This window comes from Podarcis raffonei, chromosome 7 (assembly GCF_027172205.1).
Source record: "Podarcis raffonei isolate rPodRaf1 chromosome 7, rPodRaf1.pri, whole genome shotgun sequence".
Taxonomy (NCBI): domain Eukaryota; kingdom Metazoa; phylum Chordata; class Lepidosauria; order Squamata; family Lacertidae; genus Podarcis; species Podarcis raffonei.
The window spans coordinates 7,583,106-7,604,012 of NC_070608.1; the positions used below are offsets into that span (position 1 = coordinate 7,583,106).

General features: G+C 41.2%; 2 protein-coding genes and 1 pseudogene across 2 annotated transcripts; 1 reads left to right on the plus strand and 2 right to left on the minus strand.

Moving 5' to 3' along the window:
• The first annotated feature begins 1,510 nt into the window (after nucleotides 1–1,510).
• LOC128416893 (mas-related G-protein coupled receptor member H-like) lies at nucleotides 1,511–2,519 on the plus strand. The gene has a single exon (XM_053394950.1). The coding sequence runs from the start codon at nucleotides 1,542–1,544 to the stop codon at nucleotides 2,517–2,519; it is 978 nt and encodes a 325-aa protein (XP_053250925.1). The 5' UTR covers nucleotides 1,511–1,541.
• A 4,961-nt stretch (nucleotides 2,520–7,480) lies between these two features.
• LOC128416839 (mas-related G-protein coupled receptor member H-like) lies at nucleotides 7,481–11,748 on the minus strand (annotated as a pseudogene).
• Nucleotides 11,749–15,983: 4,235 nt separating this feature from the next.
• Nucleotides 15,984–20,021, minus strand: LOC128417277 (mas-related G-protein coupled receptor member H-like). The gene is made up of 3 exons (XM_053395710.1): nucleotides 20,007–20,021; nucleotides 18,885–18,937; nucleotides 15,984–17,220 (listed from the first exon to the last, which is right to left on the minus strand). Exons 1-3 carry the CDS (start codon nucleotides 20,019–20,021, stop codon nucleotides 16,329–16,331), a joined length of 960 nt encoding a protein of 319 aa, XP_053251685.1. The 3' UTR covers nucleotides 15,984–16,328.
• Between the last annotated feature and the right edge of the window lie 886 nt (nucleotides 20,022–20,907).

The window sequence follows — 20,907 nt, forward strand, 5'->3', positions numbered from 1 at the left end:
TCGTGACTGACTCTGGGGTTGCGGCGCTCATCTCGCTTTATTGGCTGAGGGAGCCGGTGTACAGCTTCCGGGTCATGTGGCCAGCATGACTAACCCACTTCTGGCGAACCAGAGCAGCGCATGTAAATGCCGTTTACCTTCCCGCTGGAGCGGTACCTATTTATCTACTTGCACTTCGTGCTTTCGAACTCTAGGTGGGCAGGAGCAGGGACCGAGCAACGGGAGCTCACCCTGTCACGGGGATTCGAACTGCCGACCTTCCAATCGGCAAGTCCTGGGCTCTGTGGTTTAACCCACAGCACCACCCGTGTCCCATCAAATCAAAAACCATGGCAGATGAAGTTAGATAATTTTCGTTAAAAGAACACCCCCCCCAACCTATAATTAAGATCCTTTATAATCTTTTCTACTATTTTGTTTTCCCAACTTGGTGACCACCATGTTTTGTACTACAACTTCCAACAGTCCCATCCAGCACAGCCAGATGGGAGTTGTAGTCCAAAACATCTGGAGGGCACCAGATTGGGGAAGGCTTGTTTCAAATCGTACTGTCTCAAAACATGTGCACAAGTTCTCTTCTGTCCTACATGCTTCCCTTGGGTTGCAGTCTGATAAACAGCCTCAACCGTTGGCCTAGATAGCATCTTAGAGGAGGGGTAAGCAAAGATTGTGTAACCAGAAGTCAAATTCATATGCATTTGGAAAGTTATGCCTCTTCTTTGCTTCACCCAAACCCTTTTAATTTTTCTTGAAGCTGCAGCAGGTGAGTATTGCCAAAAACTTACCATAATCTCTTTCCAGTGCTACTTTTTTTAAAAAAAGTTATAAGCTTTGCAATTTGCTGCTTACTTGCAAATTATGTCCTGTTTAGTTCAACGAGATTTCCATGAGTAGACTGGGATATTATGCTATAGTGTCCTAAGTGCACTTATTATGCAAAGTAAGTTCCCACCAAGTTAAGTAGAACTTGTTAATTGAAACTTACTTCTGAGTAGACGTGCTTAGGAAGCCATCTATAGATATTATTCAGAAGGCATTCGGGAGCGTTATTTTTAATATTTTTAAAAACAAATGTTTATCTTTTTATGTGACTGCTCAAGGCAGTGTATGCAATGAACTTGAAACAGTTTGTAATGTTAAAAACATCATGGAAAACCACCCAAATGTGATTTTCATTTTCACAAGAATTTGAGCTTCTTATTTTCCTCAGATTCATAAGGCACAATTCAGGGCTTTGAATATATTTTGTTCTAAATATGTTATGTTCATGTGTAATGTTATTTTGTTATTCCTCCCAAATAGTTCTTAATTAGGTTTGAGTGAGCAGACATAAATGGGGTTATGAGTGACTGCCTTGGGATAAGCCCTGGAGAGTATGCTTGGAGAAACTTCAGTTAAGGAAAAAGATATATTGCTATGCATTAGGTATGTGTTTTAACTGGTCTTTAGTGATGATTTCTTCTGATCTTCATCCTTTCTGCTTGTAGCAGTCGTGCAGGTAAAGGAAAAATCAGGTAGAATCCAAAGGAAGAGATTTCATCATGACAGAGCTGAGCACAGCAGTATCACTTATTTTAACACACACCACTGATGGGATTTCTGGAGAATTCAGCCCTTCAACATTCCCAGATGATTTTGAATCTGAGCTTTCTTCCTTCATAGACTGCCTACTGCTCTTTGGTATTTTCATCATCCTTATAATATTTATATGTGGTCTGGTGGGGAATGCAGTCGTCATCTATTATCTCTGCTTTATTCTTAAGAAGAACCCCATCACCACCTACATCTTGAACTTGGCTGTTGCTGATGCTTGTGTCCTTGTTTCTGCGGTAGTTTTTGCTTTCTCTTTGACTAAAAGTGATCCTAATTCCCTAGGCTCCATACCGCAAGAGCTGCTTTTTTACACATATACCACAAGTGGATATCTCCTGACAGCCATCAGTGTCGAGAAGTGTCTCTTGGTTGTCTTCCCACTCTGGTACAGATGCCACCGTCCAGAACACCTGTCTGCAATTGTTTGTGCATTAATATGGGCAATGTCCAGTCTATTCTTTGGAACTGATTTCTTTGAAATACAATCTACCATAACTTTTCAAGTCATTTCCACGATCAACTCTGTATTTTGCCCAATTGTTGTAGTCATCTGTACTGTGGTCCTTTTCACCAAGGTCTGCTGCAGTTTACATCGACGCCCACGAGGAAAGTTCTACACAGCTCTCTTGCTTGCTCTTCTTTTCTTCCTTATTTTCGGTGTACCATTCAGTGCACTGATGACCCTTCTAAGTTTTCAACTTATTGACATTCCAAGTATGTTATGGGAACCACTAATATGTATGACATGTGCTATTATCAACAGCAGTGTTAATCCATTCCTTTACTTCCTAATTGGAAGGGGAAAGAAACATCGACCCAGAGAACCCTTGAAGGTAGTGCTGGAAAGAGTATTTAGTGACAAAGCTGATTGCACAGAGGATCAGAATCCTCCAGCCATGACAGATTCAATGATGATGACTTCTTAAATCCCCCCTTGTAAGCTATGCTGTGGGGGTGACATAAGCGATAACCAAATGCAATATTCGCTTCTGGAAAAGCTTCCACAGATCCAGTTTTTCTGCAGAACTCAATGCATATTTTAATTATGGATGTTGATTTTCAAAAATGTTTGCCTCATTGGATTTTACACTTACAATTTGCTTAGAAGCTAATACGGGAATTATGGGGCATATAAATCTATTTTTACTTTATTCCATTTACAGTGGTACCTCGCAAGACGAAATTAATTCATTACGCGAGTTTTTTCTTCTTGCAAGTTTTTTGTCTTGCGAAGCACGGTTTCCCATAGGAATGCATTGAAAATCAATCAATGCGTTCCTATGGAAACTGCCTTCAGACGAGGTCCGGGGACAGTCTGTCCCCCGACCTCTTCTGAAGGCTGGGGGGGGGGACAAGGGCTTTTCTTCCCACCGCTAGCCTTCAGAAGGCTGTTCTGAAGGCTGGCGGTGGGAAGAAAAGCCCTTCTCCCCACCTCCCGCCCCACAAGCTCCGGGGACAGGAGGGCTTTGCTGCCGACCGCCTGCATTTTAAAAGCCCCCAGAACAGCGGAGACTTCTCCGCTGTCCCGGGGCAATCTTAAAATGCTGGCGGGCGGCAGCGAAGCCTTCGCTGCCGACCCCCGGCATTTTAAAAGCCCCCGGGACAGCAGAGAAGTCTCCACTGTCCCGGGAAGGCAGGTGGGGGGGGAGCAAAGACTTTTGCCCCCCGCCGGCCTTCAGAAGAGGTCCAGGACCTCTTCTGAAGGCTGGCGGTGGGCGAAAGTCTTTGCTCCCCCCCGCCTGCCTTCAAAAGCCGTCCGGGATAGCGGAGAAACGCGCTGCGCTTCTCCGCTATCCCGGGAAGGCAGGCGGTCGGGAGCAAAGACTTTTGCCCCCCGCCGGCCTTCAGAAGAGGTCCAGGACCTCTTCTGAAGGTGGGCGGTGGGCGAAAGTCTTTGCTCCCGACCGCCAGCATTTTAAAAGAGGTCCCTGGAGATTTCCCTATGGGCTTTCTTCTTGCGAAGCAAGCCCATAGGGAAATTCGTCTGGCGAAGCACCTCGAAAAATGGAAAACTCTTTCTTCTTGCGAGTTTTCCGTCTTGCGAGGCATTCGTCTTGCGAGGTACCACTGTAGTTGGATAATGCGTTCTATGGGCTTCTTATTTTGTTTTTAAATGCAAAACTAATCTGGGCATTGGGAGGCATATAAATTAATAAATGACAACAATTCCTGTCTGTTCCCTCACTGCGAGAAGTGAAGCTACAGGGAACTAGGCAGAGGGCCTTCTTGGTAGTAGTGTAAACTGTTTAATTATTATTTGCTGATATTTAATTTTAAGAGTTTACTATTATATGCAAATGGATTATTGAATATTGCTATATTTGGTGTAGGTTGTCTATTTTAAAGTTAAGTTTTCATTATGACTTTCTATATTGGATCAGATTATTATTAGGTGTGTGATAGATTTGCTGTCTATGTTGTTGTTTCTTCAGCTTGTAAACCATCCTGTGTATAGCAATATAGAAAAGTGGTATACAAATTAAAAGTGAAATGAAAACTCATACCAGCTCCCTAGGCCTGGCATCTTCTCCACTCATCATCCTCTGCCCAGCATACCTGAAGGAACATCTCCACGTCCATCGTTCAGCCCGAGGGCCTTCTGCTGGTTCCCTCCCTGTGAGAAGTGAGGTTACAGGGAACCAGGCAGAGGGCCTTCTCGGAAGTGGTGCCCACCCTGTGGAACACCCTCCCATCAGATGTCAAGGAAATAAACAACTATCTGACTTTTAGAAGAAATCTGAAGGCAACCCTGTTTAGGGAAGTTTTTCATGTTTGATGTTTTATTGTGTTTTTAATATTCTGTTGGGAGCCTCCCAGAGTGACGGGGTAGAAATAATAAATTATTATTATTATTATTATTATTATTATTATTATTATTATTATTAGCAGTAGTAGTAGTATCCTTGTCACTCATGTGCCATTTGCTTTCTCAGTATCCTTCCTATTGTTTCTTTTTTCTTTTTTAAAAAAGTTTTTATTGTTAAAATAATTCAGCATATTGCAACACACATATTGCAAATAACACACATATTGCAAATATACAAGCATACAAACATACATTTTATACAATCCTTAAAAATGTTCAAACATACCTACACTCAATCCCACAGATAATTCCTTTTCCCATCACCATCCACCAGCCCTCAACCACCACCTTCCTATGGTTTCTAATCTGATCAGGGTTTATGCAGTTTGCCTGTATACTTCTATGGAGGAGGAGGAGGAGCAGGAGTAGTGCTGCTTATTGAGTAATGAAGCAAACCTATGCACAAGATGGCCTGAAGCAAATCGGTGTAATTTAAGCTTCCATTAACAGTAAATCAATATGGACAGTGCACAGATGCTGCATCATCAGCTGTCACAAAATACAGATCAAATCAAGTACACATGCTCTTGCAGCTCTAAATCTACCCCCCCACTTAAAATTAGGAGTTAGGAGTTCTCTGCATATGACAGCTGTTCATCCATATTATTCATGTTGTATTTTAGCAGTGCAACACAACCTCCTTTAATACAATGTCAATACTACTTCTGTATCTGCATTTGTTTCCTTCAACTTGGCCCTTTTTGCATGCCTCCAGTTTCTTCTGAAACTGCTTCAGACCAACAAGCCACCGCACATAAACCTCGCGTTCACAATTTGCAAGCAATGAAACCCGCTCCTTCCTTACTCCAAGCTCTGCTTCTTATATCAGATCTGACCAGAATAAAGTGCTGATGTCAAGTTACAATAGATTCAAACCCTGTTCAGCAGCAGTAGGTGCAAATCCCCCAAAATGGGGTGGGGGTGGGATTGTGCTATAACTAAAATAAATAATTGATAGGTGGTGGTTGTTTTTTAAGTAGCAACCAAGCAGCTATCAATAACACAAATCCTGTGTTCTAAACTGCATCTTCCAATCTAATTAGTTCAAAGCTTATTTAATTCCAAAGTACATAGCAGTTCGACCTAAGGATCAAGGAGGGATCTGCTGAACAGGATCCTGTGGACTTAGGGAGAGAGTTTGGAAAAGTGAACGGAATGCATGAGGCTCAGAGGGGTCCCAATAGAAAATGAATTCAGGTTAAAAAAAAGAAAGAAAAGATGAATGTGTCTAAAATTGTAGTGAAGTTGAAGCCTTATGCAGGAATAAACAGAAAATAAAAATAAAATGGATTTTGGGAAATATCAAAACATCTGAGGGAAAACCATGCATCAACCCAAAACCCAAGTATCTAGGCCCAAAAGAATGTCTTAGAACAAACTGACCAGGATGATTTTTTTAAAAAAAGGGAAAAAGAGGGAGATGCTTAAAGCAGGAAAAGTCATATTTGTGTGTCCAAGAAAGACATTCAGGCTTTAATAATAATAATAATAATAATAATAATAAATTTATACCCCACCCATCTTGCTGGGTTTCCCCAGCCACTCTGGGTGGCTCCCAACAGAATATTAAAAATACAATAAAACATCAAAGGTCTTTCATAAGCCACAGTGTCTTTCACCAATGTTTGCTTCCTTTCCACTCCATTCACTTTTTTTGGTCTAACATGCATTGAGACACCCCAGATCTCCATATATATATATATATATATATATATATATATATATATATATATATTGCCATCTGAGTCTTTAGTAGAACACATGAACTTTAGTGACATCTATGTGTGAGGCTGTACCACTCAACCTACCACTGCATAAAAGCTGTTTGAAGCAGACTCCATGCCGAGGCATCATAGATTAGAGCCTCATCCATAAACTTCCTTAGGACCTTCTGTGTGTTGAAGAGGTCTGCCATTGGGGAATTTCTGCTTGCATTTTGATGGCCTTCTGTATTCTTCATACTGAGTGATTTAATTCAGATTGAGGTTCTTTGGGCACATTCCAAGCCTCTGGTCCACTGGCCTCTGCCCAAGGAGTGACCCTATAGTCCCCCCATTGGCAAAGAACTTCCTGTTCTGCCTGGCAATATAATAGTAGGTAGAAAGACATTCCAGAGGGCTTCCCAGGCTCCTGGAGACAGAAATGAGCTGAGATACAAAGGGACCTGGTGGATTCTGAACTGACACTATAGTCAACACTAGTTGGGATCGAGCCTGATCACTATATAGCTGCAAGTGGTTTAGCCTAGAGCAAGCTTGTGCCTGCCCCATGGCTGCCACCTCAGCAGCATGAGCAAAGGGCTGTAGTTATGGTGGTGGCTATGTCATGCCATGATGCCCCACTGCTTTCTATGGGCCAGAACTCCGGTCAACATTATAATGGGGGAGGCATTGAGAAAAGATTTAGCACAACCCTTTAGATTTTATAGGGGTGGAGAAGTTCGTGCTCAAGCATAAATCTGTTTCCTTTGGAAAGGGTTCCTCTTTCCAAAGGAAATAATTCAACTCAGAACTCCTAGTCTAAATCGCATTCTTTGGACAATATGTAGAGGTAAAGGTAAAGGACCCCTGGATGGTTAAGTCCAGTCAAAGGTGGCTATTGGGTGCAGCGCTCATCTTGCTTTGCAGGATGAGGGAACCACTGTTTGTCCACAGACAGCTTTCTGGGACATGTGCCCAGCATGACTAAACCTCTTCTGCTGCAACAGAACACTGTGACAAGGGCCAGAGCCCACAGAAAAGCCATTTACCTTTTTGCTGCAGCGGTACCTATTTGTTTATTTATTTGCTTTTGAACTGCTAGATTGGCAGATGCTGGGATGGAGCAATAGGAGCATTTAAAAAGGGTAAAGTGAATTCCAGAAAGAAGGAAAAAGAAGGTCCATACCAGGGCACAGATAATGGTGAATAAATGTGTTGGACTGTAGCATTGATGCCAAAGTGGGAAGAGAACAGCTACAGACGTGTCAATGCTGATGGCTGTCAGTAGAAGCTGGCCAACAGAATATGTGAAGAAAAATAGTTCAAATAATAACATTTTAATCACATAAACAGAATAGAATTCCCCACAGTGAGTTACAACAGGCAAAATAATATTGAGGAGAGCTGTAAAGACACCAAAGTCAGCTATGGAGAGGTTCAGGATGCAGGTGGTGAAAGGATTCTTCTCAATGTGGAAGTCAAGTAGGTGGATGACTTTTCCATTCCCCAGGAAGCCAAACATGCTGATAATGATAGTGATGCTGTTGGCAATGCTTAGGGTTAACTTCAAGGAAGCTGGCAACTCAATGTCCATATAAAAAAACTCTTCCCTGGAAGAGACCAGAAGAAATAAGTTCCTGATGTCCCCCACAGCTGCCACCACAGTCAGCATGAGCAAGGGGCTGTAGTTATGGTGGTGGCTATCAGTGGTGGATCTACATTTTGGGGGCCCTGAAGCTCGAATTGCTATAGGGCCCCCTTTGCAACTGGCAATAAGGTCTGAGTAACCATTGTTATCTTCTTCAATGGGGTTTTTCCACAACAGATCATCATATCTTTATAACATTCATGCTACAGACTCTCAAACTTTGGGATTGTTGAAATAGATACAACAAAAAATTAATTAATTTGAAACATGCGACTCAAAATAAGTCTACTAGATCCACAGTTTTAAGCAATGTGAATTAAGTTGTTTCTGGGTTGGCTGTAACTCCCAAAAACATTATGGCAGTTGTTCATGGAGAGAGAAGCCCAACCCATTGGCCAATATAGGGTTAAAGAAATCTATGCTCACACATATTTTCCATCCAAGCTCCATCTTCACAGTAGTGCTCTTTCCAAAGCAAACATTAAAATGCAGAACTCCTAAAGTAAAACACGTGCTTTCGACAATAGAAAGAAAGACATTACAAGAAGACATTCAGACAACAGATTATTGTCTATACATCATGTTGATCATGATACAGTGGTACCTCTGGTTACAAACACTTCTGGTTACGAATGCTTCAGGTTACGAACTCTGCAAACCCAGAAGTAGCTGCTCCTGGTTGTGAACTTTGCCCCAGGATGTGAACGGAAAGCGCTTGCTGGAGGCGTGCATGCAGCGGGAGGCCCCATTAGCGAAAGAGCGCCTCAGGATAAGAATGGTTTCAGCTTAAGAATGGACCTCCAGATCAAATTAAGTTCGTAACCAGAGGTACCACTGTAATACAGAAGTTGACATTTCTTGTCTTAAGCCTTCAAGGGAGCCATCGTAACTGAGTTTTCTGTTCCAGACTTTGACTCTTCCAAAACTGAGTTTTCAGTTCTGGACTCTGACTGTTCCACACAGTCCTCCTCATCCTTGAAAATCCTCTGGAGTGCAACTTTCATGGAGACCCTGGACTGGCCCTTCTTCTGTCTCCTCCCAACTAGGAAATAGATCAGCGGGTTGACACTACTATTCAGAGAGGCACACACAAAACCAACTTCCATTAGAATCATATTCTTCTCATTAAAATAGATGGCAGTGTAAATGGCATTTAGTGGGAAAGCAAAGATGAAGAAGAAAAGAAGTGCAAGCAAAATGGTGGTGAGCAGCTTGCCGCGTTGATTCTGCTCTGATTTGCAACAGACTTTGAGGGCCAGTATCAGAGTGGAGGTGACCATCAGAGGAGTGCAAATGAGGGCATTTACAATAAGCTGGTACACTAGGTTAGAGTTTGGAAAGCTCTGAGTCAGTAGGAGAGTAAGGTGAATGCCTGAGAGCAGGAAAGAGAGGGTCCATATCAGGGCACAGATAATGGTGGATGAACGTGCCGGTCAGTGGCATCGATGCCAAAGTGGGAAGAGGACAGCCACAGACCTGTCGATGCTGATTGCGGTCAGTAGAAACTGGCCCGCAGAATACGTGAAGAAAAATAGTTCAAATAATACTCTTCTAATCAAAACAGCAACATGGGATTTCTCATAGAAAGTTACAACAGGCAAAATAATAGTCAGGAGAGCTGCAAGGACACCAAAGTCAGCGATGGAGAGGTTCAGGATGTAGGTGGTGAAAGGATTCCTCTTAATGTGGAAGCCCAGAAGCCGGATGACCATTCCATTCCCCAGGAAGCCAAAGATGCAGATGATGATAAAGGCACTGTTGGCAATGCTTTGGGTTAACTTCAATGAAACAGTTGAGCCATCATCTGAATCACCAGAAGAGTGATTTGGCTCTCCATACTCCATCCTGGAAGAGATAACAGGAAATCTTTTTTGGATATACACTAACTATAGCATTAACTATCATCAAAAGTTAGGATTATCCAATTGCAAAGAGATAATTTGATTTTCTTCTTGTCTAGTTCAACACCTGTGTAGCTAAGGCACTGCACAGTTTTCGTGAGTCTTCAAAATAAGCTGGTTGGTAGCTTTTCAATTTTTTTAAAAAAATAATTTTTACTGGTTTTCTTTTCTCGTAAGAAATATTCAATGTCATCTGTACATATTTTATGGGCTAATAGCCGTAAATAAATTAAATTAAATTAAATTAAAAAATGTCATCATTTAACATCCATTTTCTAGTTTCCCCCTCTCTGTTGACTTCCCCCAACTTCCATTTCTGGTTTATTACACCAAATGTTACATTCTGCTGTTTATACATAATGTTCTGTTGTGGTTTGAGGACCCGACCCCCCCAATGTGGAATGAATACACAAGGACACGTGATATAAGGTTAATGGGCAAGAAAAGGCCACAACTTTATTGATTACAGCAGTGAAAAGGTATTGGCTTAGGCATTGGATGTCTAAAACAAGGAGGGTTTATTCACCAGTAGGTGGAGCCTGTTGATGCTAATCCAACTATAGGCTCTCCCCTGATATCACCGAGGGTCGTGCCATGGCCTCCCGCCAAGCAGGCATCGGACAGAACACACGACCGCCAGATTCCTTTTTACGGAATACCCAAAAAATTGAAGGCATAGGCGATGGCCACACCTAGCTCTTCGACACCACAACACATTTTTCCAATACCTAACCTACCCACCAATACCACAAAAGTTGTGACGATTGCTACGAGGTAGGCGAAAAAACCAAAAAGCCTAATGCCAAATGGAAAAATTCCTACCAGGCCCCCCGGACAACCGGGGCGACCAACCTAAGGTCCATAGCAAGGCCAAGGAAAAAACTAAGACCCTGAGCTCAAAGGGAGTGGAGGGTGGGTGACTCGCGACGGGACGACGGAGAGTGAGGCCGAGGAGGGGCTGGCGCCGCAGCATATAGGCTGCTGTAAACGCCCCCTCGGAGGCACCTGGTTGGGTGCCTGCCGATGGGCATAGGCGCCAGCCAGGTGAGTGGGGGAGGCAGGGGGCTAACGCCCCCTGCTAGGGGCGGAGCTCGGGCTCCCGCCCACAACCACTCCCCTCTCTTCCAGGGAGGAGAGTTTTTATCACTAATTGTATTTCTTGTTCTGTGTAAATAAAGTTGTAAATGTTTATTTAAATCCTGCCAATAGCTTTTCAATTTTTGAAACAAATAAGTTGATAACTTATCACAAAATAAGGGAACTTTGGGTTTCAAAGCATGGCAATATCATACCCAAACATTATCAGTTAGGAAATGATTCTCATAACAGGGAAAACATTTTTCCTAGAGGTTTTCCTGGAAAACTACAAATTCAAAAACATTTCCAAATAAAGAGAAAGCACCATTTTTTCTTCAATCCAACATTGTTGGATTATGTTAATCCAACTGAATGATCAAGTTAATCTGATGTAATGTTGCAATGATGCTTTTCATAATTGCAGAACTAGTCATTGGGGGGGATTTGAATCTCCTTGCATTTTGCTTAGACATTATCTAATTTAAACTTCCTGAGCCAATATGCAAAACAACATTTTCTTTGAAATTCAAATTTACCCACATTTTTGGATGCAGTTCTCCAACCAAAGTGTTTACAAAAAACGCATGTTTTATGGGAATATGCTTGTTAAAGTGTGTTCATTCTTCAAAACAGCACAAACATTACATTTTTTTAAAAAGAAAGTCACACTAACATATTTTTAAATATTACATGAAGTTATTTCTTTTTAATCCAATTTGTTGCAGAAATGTAGAGAATTCAAAATGTGAGAAACTGAGAGAACCCAAAATGGAAATCTCCACCTATCCCTTATGCAGGCTATAAGATGAAGTTATGGTCCTGTATTAATCACATATGCTGTACCACATCTTCATTCTTAGGTGTGTTGAAGTTAATGTATACAGTGCTAATACTGAACATGATATTACTTTTTTATGTGCACTTACCACAGTCGAATAGATATATTCTTCTCCTTTTTTTGAAAAAGAGGATTTATGTAAGAGAAAATAAAATTACAATTAGAATCCAGTTACAGAGGCTACTTTTGGTTTAACAGATTAGTTGTCTATAGCAACTGAGCAAAGAGGTCAAGGAAAAGGAAGAATGCAAATATAAGGTAGTTTAATTTTAATAAAATGCGTTGCAATTTCACAAACCAAATATACGTATTGAATCAAAGGAGGTAACATTGGTGAACATTATATAATAGCACGGTGCATGAGATACTCTTATGGTGCATTCAATATGACCTTAACAGATTGTAGAACTGGACCCAAACAAAATGAATTTCAATAGGGACCAGTTTCAGGTTCTAAACTTAGGTAGGAGAAACCAGTTGCACATATATAAGATGAGGGAAACCTGTCTTTCCACTAGTACATTTGAAAAGGATCTAGGGGTCTTAGTAGACCAAAAGCTTCACATGTCAGCCATGTGGTGTAGCAGGAAAAAGCAACTGCTTTCTAGGCTGCATCAACAGATATACTGTATAGTTCCTAATCAAGGGAAGTAATAGTTCCATTCTATTCTGCCTTGGTCAAACCACACCTGGAATACTGTGTCCAGTTCTGGGTGCCACAATTTAAGAATTATGTTGAAAAGCTGGAATATGTGCAGGGTGTGTGTGTGTGTGTGTGTGAGAGAGAGAGACCAAGATAATCAGGGGTCTGGAAACCAAGCCTTATGAGGAACAGGTGAGGGAGTTGGGCATGTTTAGCCAGGGGCAGAGGAGATTGAGAGAAGAGAGAGAGGAGAACAGAATCATAGAACTGTAGAGTTGGATGAGACCCCAAGGGTTATCTAGTACAGCACCCTTGTTATATTAAAGGGCTGTTACATGGATGATGGATCCAACTTGATTTCTCCTGCTCCAGAGACAGGACATGACCCAATGGATTCAAGTTGCAAGAAAGGAGTTTCCAACTAACTATCAGGAAGAACTTTCTGACAAGAAGAGCTGCTATACCTGAAGGAGTGTCTCCACCCACATTGTTCTGTCCGGACACTGAGGTCCAGCGCTGAGGGTCTCCTGGTGGTTACCTCACTGTGAGAAGCGAGGTAACAGGGAACCAGGTAGCGGCGCCCTCCCTGTGGAACGCCCTCCCATCAGATGTCAAAGAGATAAACAACTACCTGACATTTAGAAGACATCTGAAGGCAGCCCTGTTCAGGGAAGTTTTTAATGTGTGACATTTTAATGTAATTTTAATCTTTGCTGGAAGCCTCCCAGAGTGGCTGGGGAAACCCAGCCAGCTGGGCGGGGTACAAATAATGAATTATTATTGTTAACCTTGGAGGTTTTTAAGCAGAGGTTGGATGAAAATCTACACTGCAGGTAGTGGGACCAGAAGACCTCCGGGGTCCCTTCCAACTCTACAATTCTATGATCCTATGTATCTGGAATATATATATTTCTTTACACATTATCCTCAAATACTTCCCTTCTTAACCTTGTTTGGTTTTAGCGTTTTAGAATGTTTGGGAGTGTAAATGGCTGAACTGGACAGCCAACCTCCCCGTTTCTCTTCAACAAGCTGCTATAAGTGTCAAGCCCCACCCTAACTCATGAAAACATGCAGAGAGAAATTGCACAGTAACAGCAAACAGGGACCTAAATCAGCATCATGTAAGCAATTAAAAGGGAGCTTTTGTTTAAGAGTGCTTACCTCGTAATCATCCATCATGGAATAGCCCATAAAATGTACTGGTCCCCCAAGAAACCCAAGCTACAGTTGTAGCTAGAACAGCCTCTAACACATAATAAGCTAGTTAGCAAAATAATTAAGTGGAAAACGAAAGAGGAAACTCAATCACCAGCTAATTTTGCAACATATCTTGGTAATGTTCCAGCATCAACACAGGAAGTAGGTGTTAGAGAAAGAAGAATTTAGCTTTTAATATTTACTGTGCTTGATGCCAGGTTGTGCTGCTGTGGGTCGCCCCTTCCCCACCTCACTTGACCTCCGCACCAATGCGTCAAGTGAGGAGACCCCCAGTGGCAGGCAGAGAAGGACAGGAAGCTGGGGACAGGGCCTGCCACAACATGCCTGGGTGGAACAGAAATCCCCATGGAAGATGGCACCTGTGTTGGGGCACCTGGTTCACACCCTCTCAAAATTGTGTGCCTGGGGCCATGCCACCTCCCCATCTGTCTATAACCCTTTCCTTCCTCATGGATAACAAAGTGGAGTAAGTAACCCATAGGATAGGAGGTGGTCTGTCATCTCTAATCCCCTTGGCCCCCAATATGACTCTGGCTAACTGGTTTGATTGATTAGCCACTTGCTACGTATGATATATGTTCAGAGGCATGTAGAGGAGTGTTCATAGTGGCAAGTCCAGGTGTAGGAATTCCATCAAAATTTATCTGAAATGAACATTCAAAGAAAATGGGGTAGTTCTTTCATGCAAAACATCTAAGCAATATTTTGAGTTTTGTACATCAAGTCCTAAAGATGGTGTGGTGTTGTTGATTTTTCTTGTGCAAAGGTTCTTCCTCATTTTGCTGAGAGATTTTCCCTTGAGGAAGCCGCCCTCTCCTTTCACTGAAGATTCAGTTTCTGCAAGAGCTTGTGTTTTTCAAGAAGTTTCCTTGATATGAAGTTTGTTACATATGTTTCATAATCAGCTTTCACCCACAGGAAGTATCTCACCAGTTAATCTGCTGATTTCTGTGCATAGTTGCCTTGACCAAATCTCTTCAAAAACTAGCATTGTGTTGTCCAGAGCATTTGTCTTGTAACTGCATGTGTTTTGGGGTGTGTATCAGAGTGCAGAATCAACAATATGGTTTATCCCCCTCACAAATAGTAGATACTGTGGTACCTCTGGTTACGAACTTAATTCGTTCCAGAGGTCCGTTCTTAACCTGAAACCGTTCTTAACCTGAGGTACCACTTTAGCTAATGGGGCCTACTGCTGCCACTGTGCTGTTGCCGCATGATTTCTGTTCTCATCCTGAGATAAAGTTCTTAACCTGAGGTACTATTTCCAGGTTAGTGGAGTCTGTAACCTTAAGTGTTTGTAACCCAAGGTGTTTGTAAACTAAGTTACCACTGTATTACAATCTGAAATCTCTGGCTGGGTCCTTTATCTGGATAATGGCACTTGTGGTTTTTTGTGTTATGATAGTGGCCCAGCCACTTGAAATTCTGCTGCTCCCTGCACTGATGTTGCTTAGATATAAGCTAAAAACAGATTTTTCCATAGACTTTTGGAGATAGTGGTTAACACTCAGCAGCCCTGGGGTTGATATACTTACAGCATCATTCTAATCCAAGGCCTGTTGGAATTAGCAAATTTGGAATAGATGGACTTTAGGCTACGGCAACATAGCTCAACGTGGCTCTGCTCCTGGTTCAGCCAGAGGTCCACTGTACTGTAAGATCTAACAAATCTTGCCATATAGGCTGTTAGCGATATGCGGGGTGGCCAGAAAACAGCTTGCTCCAGTGAGTGTAAGGGAGTCATTCATCCACAAACAGGGATTCCAGAACCGTCGTATGTAAGTGGGAGAGGCACTCTGAGCATACACAGCTTCAGCTGGAAGTGCCAATAAAAGGAGAACTAGACGACTGACCAAACTGCTGCTTCATGACTGCCGATAGATTGTGTCTGCCTCCATCACTGCTTAAAAGAAAGAAGGACTGAAACTTAAGTATGCCATTACAGCTATTGCTATAATGATTGTAAATAGTGCTACCGTGAAGTGTTTATGACCAGCCAAGAAATAATTCACTTGACTGAGTGTTATGGTGTCTGTGTTTCTTCTCAAAGTGTAGCTTCAATTGTTGACTACTGCTTCCCAGAAACTCTGCTAAATGGATGGAAGCTGCTAACAAGTTGCCTATACATGAGTATACCCACGCAGCAAAAATGTGATGGACTGTGACCTTCAATAGTGAGTTGTTGTGTGCTGTTCAGTAAGGACTGGAGTCAGATGCAAAGTACAATAAAATCGAAAGATTTATTTAAATTGCAGCTGAGAAATGATTAAGATAAAACTCTGTGGTATAAGAATGAAAAGAATACATAAATGAAATGCAAGTGAGCAATGGAGAAGCGAAAAAGAACAATATAAGATACCTGTAATTATTATAATTATTTCATTCTGCATTCAATTAGTATAACACCCTATACCTTTTGATATCAAGGCGGTTCACAGCCACTGCAGTCAGCGTGAGCAAGGGACTGTGGTCATGTCCCTCTGCTGTCTAGCTTGGAGTTGTGTGCTTTGTCCAGTCTACTTGTGTACTTTCTGAAAGCCTGAAATGCCAATCAACATTATGGCATGGGGAGGTGGTGGGGAGAAAAACTTTAGCCCAACCCTTCAAAAGATATAGGGGTGAAGAAGACTACGCTCAAGCTGACCTTCTGTCCAAGGCCCATCTCCACAGTCTTACTCTATCTACAGCAAATGTTACAATACAAAACTCCTAGTTTAAATTTCCTATGTTGGACATGAGATAGAAAGGCATTAAAAGAAGTCTTTCACACCAAAGACTACCCTCTGTACATTATTGTGCTTATGATAATAAAGAATTGACCAGTCGTGCCTTAAGGCATTAAGTTGCTATCATAACCGAGTTTTCAGTTTTGGATGCTGATTCTTCTGCATCCTTGAAAATCCTCTGGAGTGCAGCTTTCATGGAGACCCTGGACTGGCCCTTTTTCTGTCTCCTCCCAACTAGGAAATAGATCAGCGGGTTGACACTACTATTCAGAGAGGCACACACAAAACCAACTTCCATTAGAATCATATTCTTCTCATTAAAATAGATGGCAGTGTAAATGGCATTTAGTGGGAAAGCAAAGATGAGGAAGAAAAGAAGTGCAAGCAAAATGGTGGTGAGCAGCTTGCCGCGTTGCTTCTGCTCTGATTTGCAGCAGACTTTGAGGGCCAGTATCAGAGTGGAGGTGACCATCAGAGGAGTGCAAATGAGGGCATTTACAATAAGCTGGTACACTAGGTTAGAGTTGGGAAAGCTCTGAGTCAGTAGGAGAGTAAGGTGAATGCCTGAGAGCAGGAAAGAGAGGGCCCATATCAGGGCACAAATAATGGTGGATAAACGTGCCGGTCGGTTGCATCGATGCCAAAGTGGGAAGAGGACAGCCACAGACCTGTCGATGCTGATGGTGGTCAGTAGAAACTGGCCCGCAGAATACGTGAAGAAAAATAGTTCAAATAATACTTTTCTAATCAAAACAACAACATGGGATTTCTCATAGAAAGTTACAACGGGCAAAATAATAGTCAGGAGAACTGTAAGGACACCAAAGTCAGCGATGGAGAGGTTCAGGATGTAGGTGGTGAAAGGATTCCTCTTAATGTGGAAGCCCAGAAGCCGGATGACCATTCCATTCCCCAGGAAGCCAAAGATGCAGATGATGATAATTATACTGTTGGCAATGCTTTGGATTACATTTCTATCACGTATTTCCTCAAAATATAATTCCCTGAAAGAGATAAAAGGATTTCAGTACCTGATATGATGTCTAGGTTCACCTTCATTAACTCTAAAGTCAGCATGACCCAATCAGTGATCAATCTAAGCAGCAAAGAGATAATACCACCTTCTTTTTGTCTAGATCAATACCTGTGTAGCTATGGCAGTACACATTTTCCTGGAATCTTCAAAGTAAACTGTTTGGTAGGTTTTCCATTTTTACAACTATTGAGTAAATATTGACACAAAGTAGGTGAAATGTTGAGGTTCAATAGCAAATTAGGCAATAGCTAACACTATTCTAGGCTGCATCAATGGAAGTATAGTGTCCAGATTGAGGGACGTAATAGTACCACTCTATTCTGTCTTGGTCGGACCACACCTGGAATACTGTGTCCAATTTTGGGCACTCCAATTTATGAAGGATTTTGACAGGCTGGAACATGTGCAGAGGAGGGCAACCAAGATGATCAGGGATCGGGAAATCAAGCCTTATGAAGAGAAGTTGATGGTATGTTTAGCCTGGAAAAGAGGAGACTTAGAGGAGATATGATAGCCATCTTCAAATATCTTAAGGGCTGGAACATGGAAGAGAGTAGGACTCAAACCAATGGCTTCAAATTGAAGGAGATTCTGACTAAACATTAAAAAAAAACTTTCTGACAGAGCTGTCAACAGACTCCCTCAGGAGATTATGGACTCTCCTTCATTGGAGGCTTTTAGGCAGAGGTTGGATGGCCATCTGTCATGGATGCTTTAGCTGAGGTTCCCACATTGCTGGAGGTTGGACTAGATGACCCTTGGGGTCCTTCCAACTCTAAAATTCTATGAATCTATGATTATGAGTTAGGAAATGATTTTCAGAAAAGGGGAAGTACTTCCCTGTGGTCTTCCCCTCCATTTTTAGTAACAATGGCCCCAAACATTTTCTTTAATCCAGGAAATTTTAAATAAAGGGAAGGGGAGTGAGTCTATCAGTGGTATTTATTACCCTCCACTTGTTGTGACAAAGGGCTAAACCTTTTTCTTTAACCCAGGATTGTTGGATCAAGCTGAGATTGTTGCTATGATGGTTTTGCTAATCCCAGAACTGGAGATGGCGGATAGATTTGAATTTCTTTGCATTTTAATTTGAAACTATCTAATTTGAACTTCCTGAACCAATATGCAAAACAACAGCACATTTTTTATTTGAAATTCACACTTATCTGCATTTTGTGATGCAGTTCTCCAGCCAAGAAATTCCTACAAAAATGCATGTATTATGGGAAATTGCTTGCAAAAGTGTACTCATTATTCAAAACTGCACACAAAATATATTAATATATTTCTTTTAACAAATGTAACTTTCTTCTAAGTTTCATTAAAATATTTTTAAAGTACGTGAGGATGTCATTTTTTTAAAAAAAAATCAAAATTCTGCAGAACTGGAAACATGAGAAATTGAGAGAATCCAAAATGGAAATCTCTGGCTATTGTTATGAAAACTCTATAAGATATTGTTCCGCATTAATCACTTATGCTTTGTCACACCTACATTCTCTTATGTAGGTGTGACACACATAAGATGCTTTGTCACACCTACATTCACTGTATCCATTCACTTCACTTTAAGTGAAGTGAATGGATACAGTGCTTATACTGAACATGAAATTATTTTAAAAATGCACTTACCCCAGGTAAATTACACCTTCTTGATATTGAATGCTAGAAAAATTTTCTGATATCTAAATAAAATCACAATTACAACGCAGTTACAGAGAGTACTTTAGGTTTAAGAGAATAGATGTTAATAACAACTGACCAAATGAGCAAAGAGGTGAAGGGGAGGGAGGATAATGCAAAAACAATGTAGTTTAATTAATAAAAAATACTTTGCAATTTTACAAATCAAATATCATTTTTCAACAAATAACATTGCTGAACATTGTATAACAGCATGGTGTATGTATGATGCATTTAAGATGATCTTCACAGATTGGAGAACCAACAAATGAATTGGAATAGGTACCAATGTCAGGCAGAAACAACCAACTGCATAAATATAAGTTGGAGAACACCTGACTTGCCAGTAGTACATGTGAAAAGGATCTAGGGGTCTTAGTAGACCAGGTTTCCTCAACCTCAGCCCTCCAGATGTTTTTGGCATACAACTCCCATGATCCCTAGCTAACAGGACCAGTGGTCAGGGATTATGGGAACTGTAGTCTCAAAACATCTGGAGGGTTGATGTTGAGGAAGCCTGTAGTAGACCAAAAGCTTCACGAGTCAACTGTGTGATGTAGCAGCAAAAAAAGCTATTCTAGACTACAGAACTATAGTGTCCCAAACAAGGGAAGTAATAGAACCGCAATATTTTACCTTGGTCTGATCAAACATGGAGTCCTGTGTCCAGTTCTGGGCACCTGAAGACTGAGAGGAGAGAGAGAGGAGAACAAATTACCCTCAGGGTCCTTTCCAACTCTAAAACTCTTTGATTCTATGTATCTAGAAATACATATTTCTATTACACATTAGCTTTGCATGCTTACCCCCTTAACCTCATTTGGTTAATGGTTATGACAAGGTTGTTTGTTTGTTTTTACAATGTTTGGTAGTGGAAATAGCTGAAATGAACAGCCAGCCTATCTGTTTTCTCTTTTACAAGCTGCTATACATCTTAAATTCAATCTCACGCCTAACTCATGAAAGCATGCAGAAATTGCCACAGTATCAGCAAACAGGCACCTAAATCAGCATCATGTAAAAGCAAATGGAGAAGCAATTAAAAGGGAGCTTTTGTTTAAGAGTACTTACCTCGTAATCATCCATCATGGAATAGCCCATAAAATGTACTGGTCCCCCAAGAAACCCAAGCTAGAGTTATAGCCGGAACAGCTGCTGATGAGCTAGTCAGCAACAAAAGTAAGCAGAAATCAACAGAGGCAACTGAAGCCCCAGAATATTTTGAAATAGTTCTAGATAACAAACTACATAGGAAGTAGGCGTTAGAAAAGGAAGAAAAGAGCAGACACAGTACTCAAACCAATGGAATTGGTAGGTAGATTGTTTTAGTGGCTAATTTAATTAGATAATTCAAATTGAGTAAGCCTATATTTTTATTCACAAATGAATTTGAGGGATGTACAAGATGGTGCATAGTAAACAGCATGAATGACCATTTGAAACAGATGAATTGTTTATTGTTGTTGTTGTTGTTGTTGTTGTTGTTGTTGTTGTTGTTGTTATTTATTCAATTTATATACCACCTTCCATCGATGAGTGGTAACTGTAACCCTGGTCTCTTATGCGCTACTCCATTTGATATTCTGCCACACTTTCTGGAAACAAAATGTACAAGTAAATTAGTTGGGGTGAGGGATGATATTTTTCCAGAGGGCAGAAACTTTAATGAGGACCTAGTTAAACATTCTGTGTGGCACCTTTCAGACTAACAAATTCAGGCCCCAGTCCTATCTGGGAGACATGCCCATGAAATTTAGTAGGTCTTACTTCTGAGTAGTATGGTTATACTGACATTAAGCTACACTAGAAATTGCACAACAGGGACCCCTCCTAAACCAAGGGTAGATATTGGTCAGTTTACTACTATTACTACTTACAATAATAATAATTGGTTGGCTCCCAACAAAATATTTAAAACACAATCAAACATTAAAAACTTCCATATACACAGCTGTATTCTGATGTCTTCTAA

Excerpts from the sequence above, each read along its gene's own strand:
- LOC128416893 (XM_053394950.1), top strand. The coding sequence starts at position 1,542 with ATGACAGAGCTGAGCACAGCAGTATCACTTATTTTAACACACACCACT.
- LOC128417277 (XM_053395710.1), bottom strand. Across the intron at positions 17,221-18,884 it reads GAAGGTGTAATTTACCTGGG|GGAATTATATTTTGAGGAAA; the intron begins GTAAGTGCATTT and ends TATCTCTTTCAG.